The following is a 17,920-nucleotide window of genomic DNA, read 5'->3' on the forward strand; positions in this document are numbered from 1 at the left end:
CCACCGGCTCCCTAGACGGAAGTGATATCGAGCTGGCCATGCCCACCCTGGTCACACACGCCCAGCCCCTCCCCCCCCCCCCGAGGTCAAACACAACCCTGATGCAGCCCTCAATGAAATCAAGTTTGACACCCGTTCTATTACTGGTCTCCGCATTCCCCATTCCAGCAGGGAAGTGGCAACTTACACAACATCAGGACCACTTTCTGCAGTTCCCCTTGCTTAACGGAGAGATAGAGCTGACGCGGATGGAATCGCAGCTTCTTGCGCCTGGGAGCGATAGAGGAGAGAGGGATCAAAGAGAGTAAAGCAAATGAAGTTTGGAGAGGAAGGCAAACTGTGGGAGGCGAGAGGCAGGGCTGAAAGGGGAACTTTATTAAGTCTGTCATCTGCACCTCCATAACTGTCTGCTTTGGCTCTGCAACCAAACAAGGCAAACATAGACGGATAATTAGAACTGCAGAAAAAACAATTACTGCCAACCTGCCTTCCATTGAGGACCTGTACACTGCACGAGTCAAAAAGAGGGCTGTGAAAATATATACAGACCACTCGCATCCTGGACATAAATTGTTTCAACTTCTACCCTCAAAACAACTTTATAGAGCACTGCACACCAGAACAACTAGACACAAGGAGAGCTTTTTCCCTGAATGCCATTACTCTGCTTAACAACTAATTCCCACAACACTGTCAATAATTTACCAAGAATGTATTACTATTATTCTTCCCTTCCTTCCTAGTATCTATCTCTCCCCACTTACGACTATAACCATGTTGTTTGTATCTTTCAATTTATATTGTTTTTATTTGTTTCCTAGTATGATTGGATAGCTTATTAGTAACCTATGACTATCACTAAATGTTGTATTTTTTTATTCTTGATGAATGTATTTTCATTCTCCTTATGTACGCTGAGAGCATATGTGTCAGACCTGCAGCCATGTTCCTTCTATTCCTCTATGCTGTTTCTATAGTGGGGAATTGGGAGCGGGGATAGCATGGAGCAGAATGTTATGTAGCCAAAATAAAATTCTTTTCTAGATTGCCAAGTTCATCCTTTGTCTTGGCACCTCTGCACCTGACCGGAACTGGATGGGCGGAACTGCCAGCATGGCAGTGGGAGATTGGACCATGTGATGGACTTGTGGGTATGGGGGCAAGATCATGAACTTTAACTTGGGTGGGGAAAACTGAGAAGCTTCAGATTCAGGTTTTCCCAGATGGTTCTCTTAATAAATTGGAACTTTGAGAACACGTTGCCTTGGACTCTGATTTAATTTTGGATGCTATCCGGAACGCTGACAATATGCACCAAAGACAAATTCCTTGTGTGCCCAATCACACTTGGCCAATAAAGAATTCTATTCTATTCTATTCCTATTCTATTCTATTCAAGCGTTCTCACCTTGCTTCGTTGCCAAGGCTGGACCTCTACTATCAAACTATGAATGTTTGCTAGACTAATGCTAACGATAGTCATAGTCTTACCATCAAGGCGGAGAAGGGGAGAACAGTGGCTTGCTTACCTTTCGGATTCCTGTACCACCAGGGCTCGCTCTAGCTGCTCCCGTCCAGCCCCTGTTGGCAATCCTTGTGCTGAAAGCACAGCCCCGTTAGGAAGGGTCAACTGTGGGCCTGCGCTATCAATACCTGGGCCCCCAAAGCCCACCGTATCGTCTGGTGGGTGTTCAACCCCAGAGCCCCCACGCATCCGAGCACTGAGGGAAGAAGGCCAAACAGAGCAATGAGGAAAATCCCAAGTTAAGAAATCGCAATGTTGTCATACAGGTAGTCCTCAACCTACGACCACAATTCAGCCACCAATTTCCGCTAAGCAAGACAGGAGGTGAGTTTTGCCTTATTTCACAATTTTCTCTGCCACGGTTGTTAAGGGAATCACTGCCGTTGTTAAGTTAGTAACACGGTTGTGAAGTGAATCTGGCTTCCCCCCTTGACTTTGCTGGTCAGAAAGTCACAAAAGGGGATCGCATGACACCCACCCACCCCCGGGACACTGCAATCGTCATAGATATGAGCCAATTGGCAAGAGTCTGAGTTTTGATCGCGGGATTATGGGGATGCTACCAAAGTCTGTAAGTGTCGAAAACGCTCATATGTCACTTTTTCCAATACTTTGAATGGTCACTAAATAAACGGCTGTAAATCGAGGACTACCTGTATGTGGTGGCATCTTCAGCTAGAGCAGTGATGGCTGACCTTTTCGTCGCTGCGTGCCAAGAGTACACATGTGCACCCATAGTGTAATACACACACGACCTCTACGCATGCACCCTTAACAATGCCCCCCCATGTCTGCCTCCCATGCATGCACATGGATCTCCCGCATGCACCCCACCCCCAGCGCGGCGGACACCTGAAAACCAGCTGGCCTGCGGGAGGCATGCGTGCATACACGGCGGAGCTGAGCTGGGGCGGGGGCTTGCGTGCCCACAGAGAGGGCTCTGCATGCCACCCATGGCATGCCTGCCATAGGCTCGCCATCACGGAGCTAGAGTATGAAGAGGGAAGAGGCTGGTGAACTTGGAATTGCTGCAGTTGTGCAGCCCTCCCGAGCTCCATTTTCGCTGGCAGAGCGTTGCAGGAGGCCACTGGGCCTGCCGCCCTTTTTGCAACCGCCCCTTCGAGAAGGGATGTGGTAGCTAGGGTTTGCAGGAGCGACTTCTGCAAGGCCGTTCCAGGTAGATAGCAGGGGCATGTGGGGGGCATGTTCCCCCCTGCCAGGAAATGGCAGGGACTGGCTAGGCATGCATTTAAATATTTTCGGGGAGGGCTTATTTTGAGGAGAGGCCTTATTTTAGTGCAGATGCTCAAAAGCCCGATTGTGCTTATGTTGTGGCCCAGCAGGAGTTGTTGGAGCTGCCGATGGACTCCGATAACGAGGACCCCTATGAGTCTGCTATGGAAGATGTGGAGGACCCTGGGAAGGGTTCAGACTCAGAGCAGGGACCAGAGAGGCTGGTTGGCCACCAGGAGGCGCCTGAGGCATGGAGCAGTGGGGAAGATCAAAGGGAGTTTGTCCCTGACGCCAGGCAATGAAGGGCGGAGAAACGGAAGCAGCAGTTACGGAGACAGACTCATAAGAGATAATCAAGCCCAGGTGGTTGTGGCTTGGCCCCTCCCAAGAGAATATATAAGAAGAGACTTTGGGAGGAGTCCTTTTGCAGGACACAACTGTTCGTAGTAATCTGGATAACTCCTTGTCTGTCTGCTTTGTGCACCCGTGTCTGTTGGACTCTGGGTTGCTGCCAACGTCTTGCCAATGAGTCGTGTCTGGGCTTTCAGCCAACAGGATTATAATTGCTGCGAATAAAGAGTGGCAAACAGCTAAGCCTGTGTCTGCGTTCATTACCGGATGGAGGGGGGGGGGGCAGAACAGCTTATTATCCAGGGAGATCTTATTTCCAGGTAAACAGGATAGGTAGAATTCTAGTATGTCTTGGGGATCTGTTTCTTGACTTGGCCTATTGCAGAGGCCTGACACGATGTCACTGGAAAGTGTGAGGCTGAAAAACTTTGCATACGTTATTTGTGGAGAATGGTGGAATGGAGGGATTTTTGAGTGGCAAATTTATATCAACCCTCCTAAGCCTTTGCTCAAATGTGGGCCCTTTTGTTGCCTGTGAGTTCTAGAAGTGCAACTTTTCTTTTATGGGATTTAGAAATAGGAAAGGAGAAATGGCTTTCCCCGCAGACAGTGGCAAAGGTTGGAAGATTTCAAAGATCCAATCAATTCTGTCCTTTGGATGAGTACAGCAGAGGTAGGGAACGATGGCCTCTTTATGAATCCCAGAATTCTTGAGCCAGCACGGAACTCAACTCCCAGAATCCTTCAGCATGGCTAGCTAGGAATTCTGGGAGTTGAAGTCCCACAAGCCATAAAGGGGCCATAATTCCCCAACCCGTTTTACAGCTTGAGAGTGATACTAGAGAAGACCTTTGGCAATTAATTAAAAAGATTTCATTTGTAAATTTTTAAAAAAAATACATATCCTCTTATTTTCGGAAAACCCAGGGATTGGGATCCCTGCCAGACGCAGCCTACTCACCTGGGCTGGGTGGTGTCAGCACGGCCGGTGGATTCGGAAGCGCCTTGGCTATGCGACGGTGGGATGGGGACAGGCGTGGAGGTGTCCGCCTTGGCTATGGTGATTTCTTGGGCCTCCGAAGCATCCTCTCCACAATGTGGACAGAAGATCATGCCATTGAGCTGGGAAACGCAGGCCTTGTGGAAGCGGTGGGCCACACGGAAGTCCGGGTGGCACTCCAGAAAGGTGCCCTGAGAAAAAGGAAAAAACAGCCATCAAGGATCTGACGGTCTGGCCACGCCTTGTGTATATTAGCGCTCAGAAACATTTCCCAGGATTCCTCCACTGGCCAAGCTCGCAAAGACTGCTGGGGATTGTAGTTTCCCAACATTTAGATGGTTACTGGATAGTAACCAACATTGGAATTGACAACCAAGCTTGCTAGAAATGACAGAGTTGAATCTTCAAGAAGAGAAGATATGAAAATCCAACCTGTGCCATCAGCAAGCAGCCAAATTCTCCAGGATGACCAGGCCTACATGTAACTGAAGCCTGGTGCTCTCCACTTTCCTGATCCACCTGGCCAGGCTTTCTTCTAATTGACCTTGAGGCCTTGGCTCAAAATGGCCACCAATGGCAATTCAGGTAGAGAGAGTCACAGGACTGCGCTCTGCCCCTCAAAGGTCCCCAGAGGGTGGATGGTGACCCTCTCACCCCATTATCAGGTCCCCACACGCCTGCCGATTTTCGTTCCTCACCGCCGTGCAGAAGTAGCCACATCCAGGGCAGCAGTGATGCTTCACCATCCGGGCGCGATGGGTTTCGCACAGGACCATGAGGGGAACCCGGCTGGAGGGACGCATCGTTTCTTGCTTCAAGATGCTGCTGCTGCAGCCATTTAGCTGTAAAGGCAGAAAGGAGAAGATGTCTCCAACTTTTTGTGGGCCAGCTGCCACTGAGGTAATTTATTAGGGTAATGTTTCAAACTTGGTGACTTTTAAGATGTATGGACTTCAACTCCCAGAATTCCTCAGTCAACCAATAGTCAGACCTGGAAGCCATCTTTTTACCTTAGGGACTTCAGGCCTGCCACATTTTCTACTGTGGGGAAATGGGAGGGGGGGATTATACAGAGTGTGGGTGATGTATAGTGAAAATAACATTCTTTTCTCAGAGAGTCAAGGACATCTTGCCCTGCAGCTGACATGAGGTTACTGGGTGATATGTCCAATTTCGGATGGTGCCTGATTGGACCATGTGATGGACTGCTGGGTAGGGATTTGAACTTTCACTTGGGTGGGGAAAACCCGGGATCTTTCAGATTCGGGTTTTCCCAGATGTGCCAATCTGACATCTCTAATAAAATGGAACTTTTGAGGAAACTCAAGCCTCAGAGTCCTCTTTCATTGGGGGTGTTACTTGGAGCCCTGACACCATGCTGGCTGGGGAATTCTGGGAGTTGAAGTTCACAGGTCTTAAAATGCCTCAGACTGAGAAACATTGCATTGGAGGCTAAGCTACTCTGTTTCCGACAGCAGGAGACGCTCAGCTGAGCAAAAGACGACCCATTTCATTCAGCTGTCAAGCTTGCCATCTTCGGCTAAAACTTAACGTCAAAGTTCAGCTTATAAATTGGGTTGAGGGCTGATTTGTACTGGACAGAATCCTTTGTCAGGCCTGCAGTTACATTCCTTTTAGGATCTTTGGCCTGCCACGCTCTCTATTATTTTACTATGCTGTTTCATTAGTGGGGTAATTGGGAGGGGGAATAGTAAGGAGTACAATGTGTTGTCGTCAAAATAAAACATTCCTTTCTAGAAGCCCAAGGACATCCTTTGTCTCCGCATCTCTGCACCTGACCGGAACTAGATGGGTGGAAATGCCAGTGTGGCAGTGGAAGATTGGACCATGTGATGGACTTGTGGGGGCAAGATCATAAACTTTCAAATGAGTGGAAAACCTAGGAAGCTTTCAGATTCGGGTTTTCCACAGATGTACCAACATGTCTCTCTTATTAAATTGGAACCTTGATGAAAGCTGTGCCTTGAACTCTTGATTTCATTCTGGGTGATATCTGGAGCATCCTTATGATCATTATTTAGAAGCAACAGAGGGGCTGCAAAGAATGTTTTGACTTACAAATCAATAGGGCAAAATGGAAAGGACTTCCATAAGGCCACCTGGAGCCTCTTCCTCCCAGATCCCCTATCCTTGCTTACCTCCCCATCAGCACTCTCGGTTGCCATGCACTGATTTCCAGCCTGCTGGCTAAGTCGCTCAATGGTTGGGGCTTCCATGCGGCAAGAACACAACGGAAGTTCCTCAAAGCGTTCCGTTTCCAGCGAACTTGTCTCATTAGACACACCTGGGAAGGGGGAGAAGGAGATGATGTGTCTCCTGGGGAAAGCCTACTTATCAGCCCTGCAGGTCCATGTTCTTTGCCTGTCTCTATCACTTGGGCATCCCAAAGTTTATTAGATGCTCTAAATTGGGGTCTCCTACCTTGGCCACTTTGTGGACTTCAACTCCCAGAATTCCTCAGCCAGCCATGATCTGAAGATCATGATCCCAGCTGGCCGAGGCATTCTGGGAGTTGAAGTCCACAAGTTGTGAGGTGGCCAAGGTTGGAGATCCCTGCTGTAAATTTTAAGACACCCGTGTCTTGAGCTTGAAGAGAAGATGGCGGCGTCTCCGTGTACAAACACAAATGCAACTGTTCTTCAACAGTGGCGATTGGAGAGGAACTTCTACAGCAGACCCGAGCATTTTATGGCCCCTGGGCCACATCTGGCCCTTTGGCTATCCCTGTCTGATGCCCATGGATTGGTTTAGAAAGTGACTATTTCTTTTCAAATTACATATGTGCTTGCATGCATGCCTACACACTTTCACACCTTATTGATTCAGCCTTTCACAACTGTCCCAGCTTTTCATGTGGCCTCTTGAGAAAATTAACTGTTCTATAGTATAAGAAGGGACTACACTAGCAAGAGCATTCAGGCTTATATTCTGCTCCGTAACATTTTACAACACTTCCTGGGAAGCTTACAATGGAACCATTATTTGCGTTATTGCCCTCAACAATCTGGGTCATCCTTTTACCCACCTCGGAAGGATAGAAGGCCGAGTCAACAGCACTTAGACTTATATACCGCTTCACATGCTTTACAGCCCTCTCTAAAGCGGTTTACAGAGTCAGCCTATTGTGCCCAACAATCTGGGTCCTCATTTTACCCACCTCGGAAGGATGGAAAGCTGAGACAATATCCAAGCCCATCAGGATCGAACTGCATGCTATGGACAAAGTTTGCCTGCAATACTGCACTCTGACCACTGTGCCCCCCTGAATTCTTAGCTGCAGTAGCTTAAGGAGTTGGGGGATCAACTTATTGCTCTGGCAGCAACTTCCCCTCTCCCAATTCTGGGTTTTAAATCAACACAACCCTTCTCAATGGGGCAACTTCCCCTGAGTTTGCAGGCTCTCCTCAACTTATGGCTCCATTAACGATATAGCCACAAACCACAAACGATGCAGGATGATTTGCTGTTGAGGTAGGAGCAGGTGGAATGGAACAAACCCAAATTGTAAAAAAAAAAAAGACAGCAATAATAGCACTAGCAATAGCACTTAAGACATATATTGCTTCATAGTGCTTTTACAGCTCTCTCTAAGCGGTTTACAGAGAAAGCATATTGCCCGCAACAATTTGGGTCCTCATTTTACCGACCTCGGAAGGAGGGAAGGCTGAGTCAACCTTGAGCCTGGTAAGATTCGATCTGCCAAACTGCTGGCAGCTGGCAGGCAGCAGAAGTAACCTGCAGTACTGCACTCTAACCACTGTGCCACCTCAGCTCTTTTAAGATTATTTGGGGGAGGCAATGTTCAAAAGTTACCCCAAACCCCACTCTCTTTCCTCTGTTCTGATTGCCAGACATGTCTTGACATTTTTTTCTTTTTATAGTCAACAATTCTCACTTGCACAGTACAGTGAAAGCTGTGAACAATTCTCCCCTTTAAAAAAGGAAACTAAAATATACTCAAAACTACCCCCCAACTCCCAAAGTAGTGGTGAAATTCAAATTTGTTTACTACAGGGGAAGGATACTGTAAAATTTCCATTCCCTCCCCACTACAGGAGGATACTGTAAAATCTCCATTCCCTCCCCACTACAGGGGAAGGATACTGCAAAATCTCCATTCCCTCCCCACTACAGGAGGATACTGCAAAATCTCCATTCCCTCCCCACTCCAGGGGAAGGATACTGCAAAATCTCCATTCCCACCCACTCTGGGGCCAGCCAGAGGTGGCATTTGCTGGTTCTCCAAACTACTCAAAGTTTCCACTATCGGGTCTCCAGAACCTGCTGGATTTCACCCCTGCCCCAAAGGCAACACAGCATGAATTCTTGAACCCGTTGCTCCAAAGGAAGAGAAGGGGATGGATGGGCACACACCGGCATTGTTGGGGGACAGTGGCCCCTCGTTGGGCAGCTCCAGGCAGCCAAGAGGTACCTCCGTGTACTCGCTCTGGGTGGCTGAAGGGCCACCATTCAGGCCTAAGGAAGGAAATAGATAAAGAGAAAGTCCCAAGTAAGGAAAAGTACATCGATCCAATGCCTTTTGATTTCTTTTCATTCAATAATTCCCATTTTGATGGCCTTCTTCTCTGGAGGTTCTGAATGAAGCCTAGCAGCCACTTCAGATTTTGCAACATCTATATACAGTATATAAAAATGGCTGCGTGTGTGCATGTGTGTGTGTGTTCCAGCATAATTCTGGAATGCCTCGAGCAGTTTCAACCAAACTTGATACACAGATGACTTACTCTCTGGAAACAAATACTGTGGGGGAAAGACACCCCTAACACCCCTTGGTGTGTGTTTGTGTGTTCTAGCATAACTCTAGATTGCCTGGGCCGCTGAAATGAAAAGGACTGAATTATATCTACAGTGTCAAGTCACTGTACTTTTGACAGTGATAGTGTGCATTTTGCTTTCAAGTTCTTTTAAGAGTTAGCCTCTTGTGCCTTACAATGGCTTCTACTGTACAGCACAGTGGAGTTGCCATGGTAACGGTTTCACAGTACTCCACAAGGGTGCTCTCTCTAATACAGGATTTGGATAAATACATACTCAGGCTACGCGGGGTTATCAGCTAATCTTAAATATTTTCAAATCAGGTCAACAGCTACAGGTAGTCCTCAACTTACAACATTTCATTTAGTGACCATTCAAAGTAACAGCAGCACTGAAAAAAGTGACATGATTATTTTTCACACTTAACAACTGTTGCAATATGGTCAGTCATGTGATCAAAATTCAGATGCTTGGCAATTGATTCATATTTATGACAGTTGCAGAGTCCCAGGGTCATGTGATTCCCCCTTTGTGACCTTCTGATCAGCAAAGTCAATGAGGAAGCCAGATTCACTTAACAACGATACTACCTTAACAACTGCAGTGATTCACTTAACAGCTGTGGCAAGAAAGGTCGTAAAATGAGGGAAAGCTCACTTAACAACGGTTTTGCCTAGCAACAAAAATTTGGGCCTCAGTTGTGACCATAAGTTGAGGACTATCTGTATTTCTCTGATAATGGTTGGAGCAGTTTATTGAATCTCTCAGTTTCCAGAGAGGGCAGCGAGATTATGCACAAAATGGAAGGACACTTGGATCCCCACAATAGACGAACAGCTGCAAAAGTTGATGGAGTTAGCAGAGGTGATTAAATTGACTGTTTTGATCAAAGGAAAAAAAAGACAAATACTTTTATATCTACTTGGAAACCACTACTGGACTGTGCTTGAGGTAGAAAAAAAATGGGCTTTATCGATTTGATAGGTTTGTTCAAATGGCTAGCTCAGAGGTCGGCAAACTTAAACACTCAAAGAGCCATTTGGAGCCGTTTCCCACAGAAAAGAAAACAACGGGAGCCACAAAGGTCCTAACCGGAAGCCCCCGGTTAAATTCTGGAGCTGACCGGAAGTTCAGTTCCCCCACCATAGAGTCTCCTCCTAGCACAGCGTACTTTTTCCTCTATCTGTCATAACCGAAAGCCCTATCAATTGTGGAGACAACTGGAAAACCCTCCCCTTGCCATAGAGTCTTCTCCTAGCGCATTGTGCTTCTCTTCTCCCCTCCCACCCACGGAAGCTCCTCTCAAAATTGTGGCGTCGACCGGTGATGGAGCCGCAGCAGAGGGAGGAAAGAGCCACATGCAGCTCCAGAGCCGCAGTTTGCTGACCCCTGGGCTGGCTCATACCAGTATATAAAAGTAAAAAGTTGAGGTTTGATGTTACTGTCTTATTCTACTGTACCAAAGGGATTGAGTGGTCAATGCCTTCCCCCCCCAACTGTCTTTTCTACACTCTTCCTTTCCCTTCTCCCTCCCCTATTTTTCTCACTATTTATTTTTGAATGTTATATTATAAACGAAAAAAATGTAGATTAGGATTGCAAAGGGATAAATAAATAAACAAACAAACAAACAAATACATGTCTTGCATTCCAGACTTGGCTGCCTTGGGAGAAAAATCACCTTTGTTGTCCTTGGGATGCGGCTCTTTGCGCTTCCGTTTTCGGGATGGTTTCATCCAGGGACTGTCGTGCCGCCAGCGCTTCCGGGCTTTACGTTTGGAGCTGGAGGCAGTGCTCTAAATAAAGGACAAGAAAAAGAGAAGAACCCCCTTAGAGTGATAAGCAGGAGCAGAAATCAAGGCCAGGAACAGTGTCTACATGCAGATGGCTACTCCATGCATCTTGGCCTTAAATGGATAAAGACCCTCATCTGCAACATATCAAAACATTAACCTCTGTGCATTAAAACAAACAGATCTGAATTACGTGAAGCGATGAATGGAAATCTTACAAATAAACTGAGGAGTCGGCGAGAATAAATCCTTATCCAACCGAGATGAGGGTCAACTCACCCTATCAGAGATGTTTCCTGACTCTTCCTCATCATCTTCATCATCATCATCTTCCTCCTCCTCCTCTTCCTCTTCTTCCTCCTCCTCCTCTTCCTCCTCCTCCTCCTCACTCATATGTTCTCCAGTAACATCTGCATCAGACTATAACCAACATAAACAGGCGTTATCTCCTCCCTGTTCCTACGTGGGGGCAAAATAAGCTATCCAAAATAAGAAATTGTGTAAGTGCCATTTTGCATAATTTACACTGAAATGATCTTTCAAGATCACTCAATCTGATTTGACTACGGCACAGATATCTAATCTTTGGAAAAATTCTCCGAGGTCTACTTAACAAGTTTCCACAAGAAACAGGGGAAAGGTTATATAATGTATTAATAGAAATGGATTCGGAAACAGAACTACCGTAGTTAAAGATTGCATGATAAAGTGGGCCCAAAATTTCAAAGAACCAATAATTCTGGATACACGGGAAAAGATATGGGTAAGGAATGTAAAATTCACGCAAGCCCAAAATCTGAGAGAGAATTTTTATAAGATGTTTTATAGATGGAATTTAGATCCTAAAAAACTGGCTTGTATGTATCCGAATTTACAACCTAAATGCTGGAGATGTGATTGTGTTGATGCTACATATTACCATATATGGTGGACTTGTAAGAAGGTTAAAGCATTCTGGATAAAAATATGGTGGATTATGCAAAATATTTTTACAAAGAGGATAAAGTTTACCCCACAGGGGAAAGAGATCCAAAATATGTCCAGGGTTGGAATTTCAAACTTTTAAAAGAGGTCCCATTTAGTTCTGTAAGGGAGTCTCTGCAATATTTTATTTCTCTATAGCAGGGGTGTAAAACTGGTGTCATCACGTGATGTATTGTGACTCCCCCCTCCTTTGCTAAAGCGGGCGTGGCCAGCACATGATGCATCTGGCCCAAGGGCCGCGGGTTTGACAGCTGTGCTCTATAAGGTATCCCTCAAGCACATAATCCTTGGTTAATAACAACAATTGGGATTGGAATTTCCATCACTAAATGACATTGTCATAAAGTGTGACATCATATGACTGCACTTCTTAGTGACAGAAACTGGTACTCCTGGCTGCTGTTAAGCAAATCTTGACAGCACATCTTCAACTCGCTAAGGTTGAGAAACACTGGCTAAACGACTCAGACGTTCACCATCTTATCCTACACACCTTGCTGTCCGAATCCATGTGGCCGTCCACAGAGTAGCTGTCGTAGAAGAGGCTGAAGTCATCCCCCACTTCAGTCTCCCATTCCTGGCCTCCATCGTCCTGCGAAGCCGTAGCGGGAGCCGTCATCTCCTCCGTCACCGTGATCTACGGAAAAGGATGGGCTTTCATTAAAAACGGATTCAGGATTTGCCAGCAAGCACCAAAGTCTCAAAATGGCCTCCATCAGGCTAGCTTCAGGGTTGACATTTTGAGATGGGTATGTTATTTGGAACCCTGACAGGATTATTTTGATGTGAAGTGTGGAGTCGCTGAAGGCTACAGTTACTGTATTTTTCAGAGTGTAAGATGCACCAAGGTTTTGTGAAAACGGGCCCCTTTTTTTTAAAAAAAAAAAAGAGGCATGAATACCCTTAGACAGCTTGTAAAGTGCTCCTGGAGGGAGGGGCAAAATTGAGCAAAAAACGGGGCCGTTTTTTGCCAAAAAAAAAAAAAAAAAAAAAAGGGCACGGATAGACTTTAGGAAGCTTATAGAGTGCTCCAGGGGCGGGGCAAAATTGAGCAAAAAACGGGCAGCAGCTCTCTGAAAGCCTCCATAAGGGTATGCACAACCATTTTGGTGAAGGGGGGGGGGGTTCGGGAGGCAGAAAATGAAATAAAATAAAATAAATGATTATTGTTAATTTTAATCGAATTTTAAATGTTATTGTTAATCTTAATTGGGTTTGTTTTTTGGATACTCTATCTAATTTTTTTTTAACTTTTGTAATATGTGGTTGTTTTTTTTAATATTGTACGCCGCCCTGAGTCCTTGGGAGAAGGGCGGCATATAAATCCAATAAACAAACAAACAAACAAACTGCTGTATTCAGTGTATAAGAGGCACCCAGATTTTCAGCCTCTTTTTTGAGGAAAAAAGGTGCGTCTTATACTCCGAAAAATATGGTACCGAGGCTTCCCAAGAACATGAAGAAAACTTGTCCCGACAAAAAAACCCTTTTATTAATTTACTATAAATTCTTCTCATTCACATCCAACAAAGTCTCTCAAGGGAGGATTTACAGTCACAGACCTTATCTGGCTTGGAGAGCTGACAGGCCGATATCTGCAAAACTTGGCAAGGAGTCTCAGAGAGTCACGAACCAATCAAGCGAACTAACCGTCTTCTGCAAACTCCACTCCCTTTTCGCTCCTCTTTTATTTCCTCTGGGAGGGGCCATTCATCATCCACCCGTGGTCTTACTCCCAAGTCGACCCCTGTTCTTTAGCTGTTCCCTTCGTCTGGCAACTCTGCGCATGCGCACACTGGGAACAGGCTCCAGCTGTTTGTCTGCCTCACTGATGTCTGACTCTGAAGGCAGCTGATAACTGACATACAGCCCTGGCCCCTTCTTTGCCTCCGAAGCAGAGCCCTCAACAGAGCCTTTTCCAGACTCCAGGACTGGCCCATGTTCCTCCCCAACCTCCTCACTGTCTGAATCCACCACCAGCTCGCCACAGTACTTTAGGAGAGCTACTAAGCCTTTCAAATGAAGAGATGCACCTCTGTGGTAGCCCTGGGACTTGAGCGCTGAAGCGAGAGCGGAATCCTTTTGTGCAACGCATCTGCCATGTAATCGTATTTCCTGTGCTTTGCGGGCTCTTCTTTAGAAAGAGAAGGAAAAAGAGTGAAAATTAGAATCCAGCAGACTTAACAACCCTTCCTCCCTTCTCCGGTGATGGGACTACAACTCCCAGAATCTCCAGCAAGCATCGAAGACTAGGATTGAGTTATCTGCTCTAGCCAATGCCTTTAGTCACAAATATATTTCTATACCAGCCCAGTCACCCTTTTAAATATATGGCCTCCGTACCTGGTTCTAAAATGCTTCTCAAGTCATCCGAGACACGGAAATGCAACATCTCTGAGACCCTCTTTTCAGGAACCTTGGGGGAAGCAGAAAAAGGCCGCCAATCATTCATACAGGCATGATCTCATTTTGTTTTAGATATAGCTATATGGATTGTCTATGGAGATTCTCAGTCATCCAGGTCATGATTGTCCCAAAGATGTTTTTTTCAAGAGGCAATGGGACTTTCTGGTTTTTCTTTGAAGACTCATCCAAGGAGCTTCTTCAGCTCTGACTGGATGGTGGGGAATAGAAAGATTTATACTCCTTGCAGACAGCTGGTCATTTGCATTCATGCAATTTGCATTTGCTCTCTCTCTCTCTCTCTCTCTCTCTCTCTCTCTCTCTCTCTCCCCCTCCCTCCCTCTCCGTAGCCAAAACAGCCCTGTACATCCATGTTTCTCAACCCTCATAACTTTAAAGATGTCTGGACTTCTAATCCCAGAATTCCTCAGTCAGCAAGCTGGCTGGAGAATTCTGGGAGTTGAAGTCCACACATCTTAAAGCCGCCAAGGTTGAGGAACATTTGATATAGAATGCTGTTTGATTACACAGAGATGTGCAGACTTCTAATCCCAGAATCCCTCGGTCAGCAAGCTGGCTGAGGAATTCTGGGAGTTGAAGTTCCCATATCTTAAAAGCTGCCAACATTGACACATATGTGCACAATCAACCAATAGATCTTCGGACCACCTTCCCTGGGCAGGGGCTACATTTCCAAGCCTACCTGTACGCTGCTGGGCTTCGACATTGTTTTCCGAGCTCGGTGGACCTTGGGCTTGACTTCCTCAGTGGTTGATGCTGAAGGCTGAGCAGGAGAGGCTGCTGCCGGAGCAGGAGTAGGGGCCGAATCTGGGGCTTCTGTTGTGGGAGACCCAGAATCCCCTGGAAGACGTGATCCAGGCATAGTTAGTAAGCGCATAGCCAGACTCTGGATAGTTGGGGACTTGCTGGTCCCGGTAAGGGACATCTTGGCTCGGCTGGGGCCAGCTGTTTTGCTGGGGGATGATGGGAAAGTCTTGGCGGCATGACCTGAAGAGAAGGGGATGAAGATGTTAGGACACCCAGTGTAGATTGCATGAATGCAGCTGAGATAGAGATACTGAAAAGCCATAGGACAGTTCCACACAAAATAGCAATAGCAATTACTTATAGACCTCTTTACAGTGCTTTTCAGCCCCCTCTAAGCTGTTTACAGAGTCAGCCTATTGCCCCCAACAATCTGGGTCCTCGTTTTACCCATCTCGGAAGGATGGAAGGCTGAGTCAACCTTCAGCCAGGTGAGATTTGAATTGTTGAATTGCAGGCAGCCTGCAGTCAGCAGAAATAGCCTGCAGTACTGCACTCTAGCCACTGCGGCTCATAAATGCCTCTCTTGTTGCGGTTGAACGTGAACCACTAAAATAAGTCTTCTTCAACAAGCCTTTGGCTCTGTAGAGGAGTTGAATGCAGGTGTCCATCACGGATATTTCCAATTGGATTGAATACATTGGGGTTCCCCCCCGAACAATCCTTATTCCTTGTGTTATTATGCTCTCTCCTCCAGATTCCTCCCTGGTTGGCTCAGGCCACAAATAATGTTAAATATGTATGAATAAAACTTATCTAATAAAACATGTAGATGAGAGCAGACTAATATCATTCTGGATCTCTCTGGTCCAAGACAACCTCTTAACACATGATACCAAATTTTTAGGGGAGCTTCTAAATTAGACATTGCAACACCAGGCAGAGAATAGAGATGTAAAATAGCACATCGTCACCCAACAGAAGTCACTCAACCACAACCTTACACACGGGTGTCCAAACTTGGGAACTTGAAGACTTGTGGACTTCAACTCCCAGAACTCCCCAGCTGGGGAATTCTGGGAGTTGAAGTCCACAAGTCTTCAAGTTCCCAAGTTTGGACACCCCTGGCCTTACAGGTCTCATCACCATAATGCCAAAAAAATCATCTAGATCAGGGGTCTCCAACCTTGGCAACTTTAATACTTGTGGACTTCAACTCCCAGGATTTCCCAGCCAGCGCTGAAGAATTCTGGGAGTTGAAGTCCACAAGTCTTAAAGTTGCCACGGTTGGAGACCCCTGATCTAGAGAATCCTTGTTTTTTCTCTACAAAGGAAAGCCACCTTCCTACTGACATGCTCCTCCCTCACCAATCCCCTTCCCGACTCACCAGGTAGGCCTTTGCTCCCTGGGGTGGGACTAGGGTTTGATCCGGCCAAGGGGCCTTCTGATTCTGGAGACACACGTCCTCCTTCTTTTCCACTCCCCGTCGCTTGCGTCCAGGCGCCATCATCCCCATTTCGGGTGGAGACAAGGAGGGCGTCCCCTACTGCTCCCAACGTGCTTTTGGACTTCCGAGGAGACAAGGCTCCCGACGAGACCTCCAAGTCCTCTTTGGAAGGTTCAGGATCTCGAGAAAGGCATAGACACAAGGTTCTTAGGGGGTTCTGGAGTCAATAGGATTCAAACTATAGCTGCAGAGGAAAACAGCACCTTCCCTGACTACTAATCATGGACGTCCATCACACTTACCTATTTCACCTGCTTCAACTTCCACCACAGCTGACGCCCCTGCTAATCCCCGATTGGCGTCATCCTGAAAGGGGGGGGGAAGAAATGAACAGCAATTCAAAATTTAAGATTAATTTGCAAATGTTTATCCACTTACATAAAATACTAATTGTGGTTTATTTCACTATGGTTCATTACAGAAGAGATCATTGTCAGCCTATACCAGTGATGGCTAACCTTTTGGTCGTCGCGTGCCCAAAGCCATAATGCAATGTGTGCGCGACACCCCCCACCCCGTATGGATGCACGCACAACTCCCCCCCGTATATGGGTGTGCAACCCCCATGCGCCCCCTTCCCCCCCCATGCCGTTTTTGGCCAAGTAGGCTTCCCTGCAGCCTCCTGGGGCTGTGTGTGGGGGTGCACCCTGCAGTGCATGCATGCACAACCTCCCATATGCACACGCATCTCCCACATGCACCACGACCCCACTCATGCGTGGCAGAGAACCAAAAACCAGCCGGTCAGTGGGAGGTGCGTGCGTGCATGCGCAGCTAAGGCGACGGCTCGCATGCCAGCAGAGGACTCTCCGTGCCACCTGTGGCAGGCGTGCCATTGGTTTGCCATCACAGGTCTATACCAATGACTTTTCCAGATCACCCACGTTGATGAGGTTGACGTATTTTTAGGGTTCTGAAATGGGTTGAAGGAGAATGTATCCTTTCATTTCAGAACTTGCATGCTTTTACCTTTAAAATGTTAATTCCAACCTCCAGTCAACATTGCCTAATATATTACAGACATAAGCCGCAAAGCTAACTAAGCTGCCGTTTCTTTGGTTAGTCATGGTTTAGTATGTTATAGCAATAACCACCACTGGTTTTAGCTTATAAGACTCGGCACAAGCCCCAAACTGTAGCATATTTTTAAAAACCATGATTAAATTGTAGGCTAGCATGCAACACAACCCAGCAACTGAAAAGACCAACTTTCTCAAAGCATGCTACACCAAAAGAAGCCTTCAGATACAAACCCTTTCTTCCTCAGCAGGAACCACCTCAAGTTTGGCTTTTCTCCTGTTTAATTTCTCTCCAACCTGAGCTAATATGCTAGAACTCTTCTGACCCATTTCCCCGCAGAGGAATGATTCAAGCCTTCTTCCCTCTAGCCAATTTAAGCATAACTTATTGTCAATTACCTAAGCCAATTACCTTCACCTGTTCTATCTACCCAATCTGTACAACAATACAAGATGTCTTTATTCAGGCCCTTCCCATTTCACCCTATTGATTTTCAAGTCAAAAGATCCGCACAGCCCCTTTGTTGCTTCTAAATAGTGAT

At 46.5% G+C, this 17,920-nt stretch overlaps 1 protein-coding gene across 2 annotated transcripts in view; it reads right to left on the minus strand.

Annotated features, from left to right (window-relative positions):
* EHMT2 (euchromatic histone lysine methyltransferase 2) overlaps window positions 1-17,920 on the minus strand; it is a 42,836-nt gene that overhangs the window by 18,085 nt on the left and 6,831 nt on the right. For both annotated transcript variants that reach the window (XM_087708448.1, XM_087708449.1), the window contains exons 2-15: window positions 16,602-16,665; window positions 16,240-16,479; window positions 14,790-15,094; window positions 14,027-14,099; window positions 13,717-13,817; window positions 12,177-12,320; window positions 10,979-11,119; window positions 10,588-10,702; window positions 8,505-8,606; window positions 6,269-6,414; window positions 4,808-4,951; window positions 4,071-4,300; window positions 1,530-1,721; window positions 188-270 (exon numbers count right to left, since the gene is read on the minus strand). In XM_087708448.1, the coding sequence (XP_087564574.1) occupies window positions 188-270; window positions 1,530-1,721; window positions 4,071-4,300; window positions 4,808-4,951; window positions 6,269-6,414; window positions 8,505-8,606; window positions 10,588-10,702; window positions 10,979-11,119; window positions 12,177-12,320; window positions 13,717-13,817; window positions 14,027-14,099; window positions 14,790-15,094; window positions 16,240-16,479; window positions 16,602-16,665 (2,080 nt within the window). The remainder of the gene's footprint in view (window positions 1-187; window positions 271-1,529; window positions 1,722-4,070; window positions 4,301-4,807; window positions 4,952-6,268; window positions 6,415-8,504; window positions 8,607-10,587; window positions 10,703-10,978; window positions 11,120-12,176; window positions 12,321-13,716; window positions 13,818-14,026; window positions 14,100-14,789; window positions 15,095-16,239; window positions 16,480-16,601; window positions 16,666-17,920) is intronic.

Source organism: Thamnophis sirtalis, unplaced genomic scaffold (assembly GCF_051295495.1).
Source record: "Thamnophis sirtalis isolate CommonGarterSnake01/CBP01778 unplaced genomic scaffold, rThaSir2_p1.2 scaffold_3, whole genome shotgun sequence".
NCBI lineage: Eukaryota > Metazoa > Chordata > Lepidosauria > Squamata > Natricidae > Thamnophis > Thamnophis sirtalis.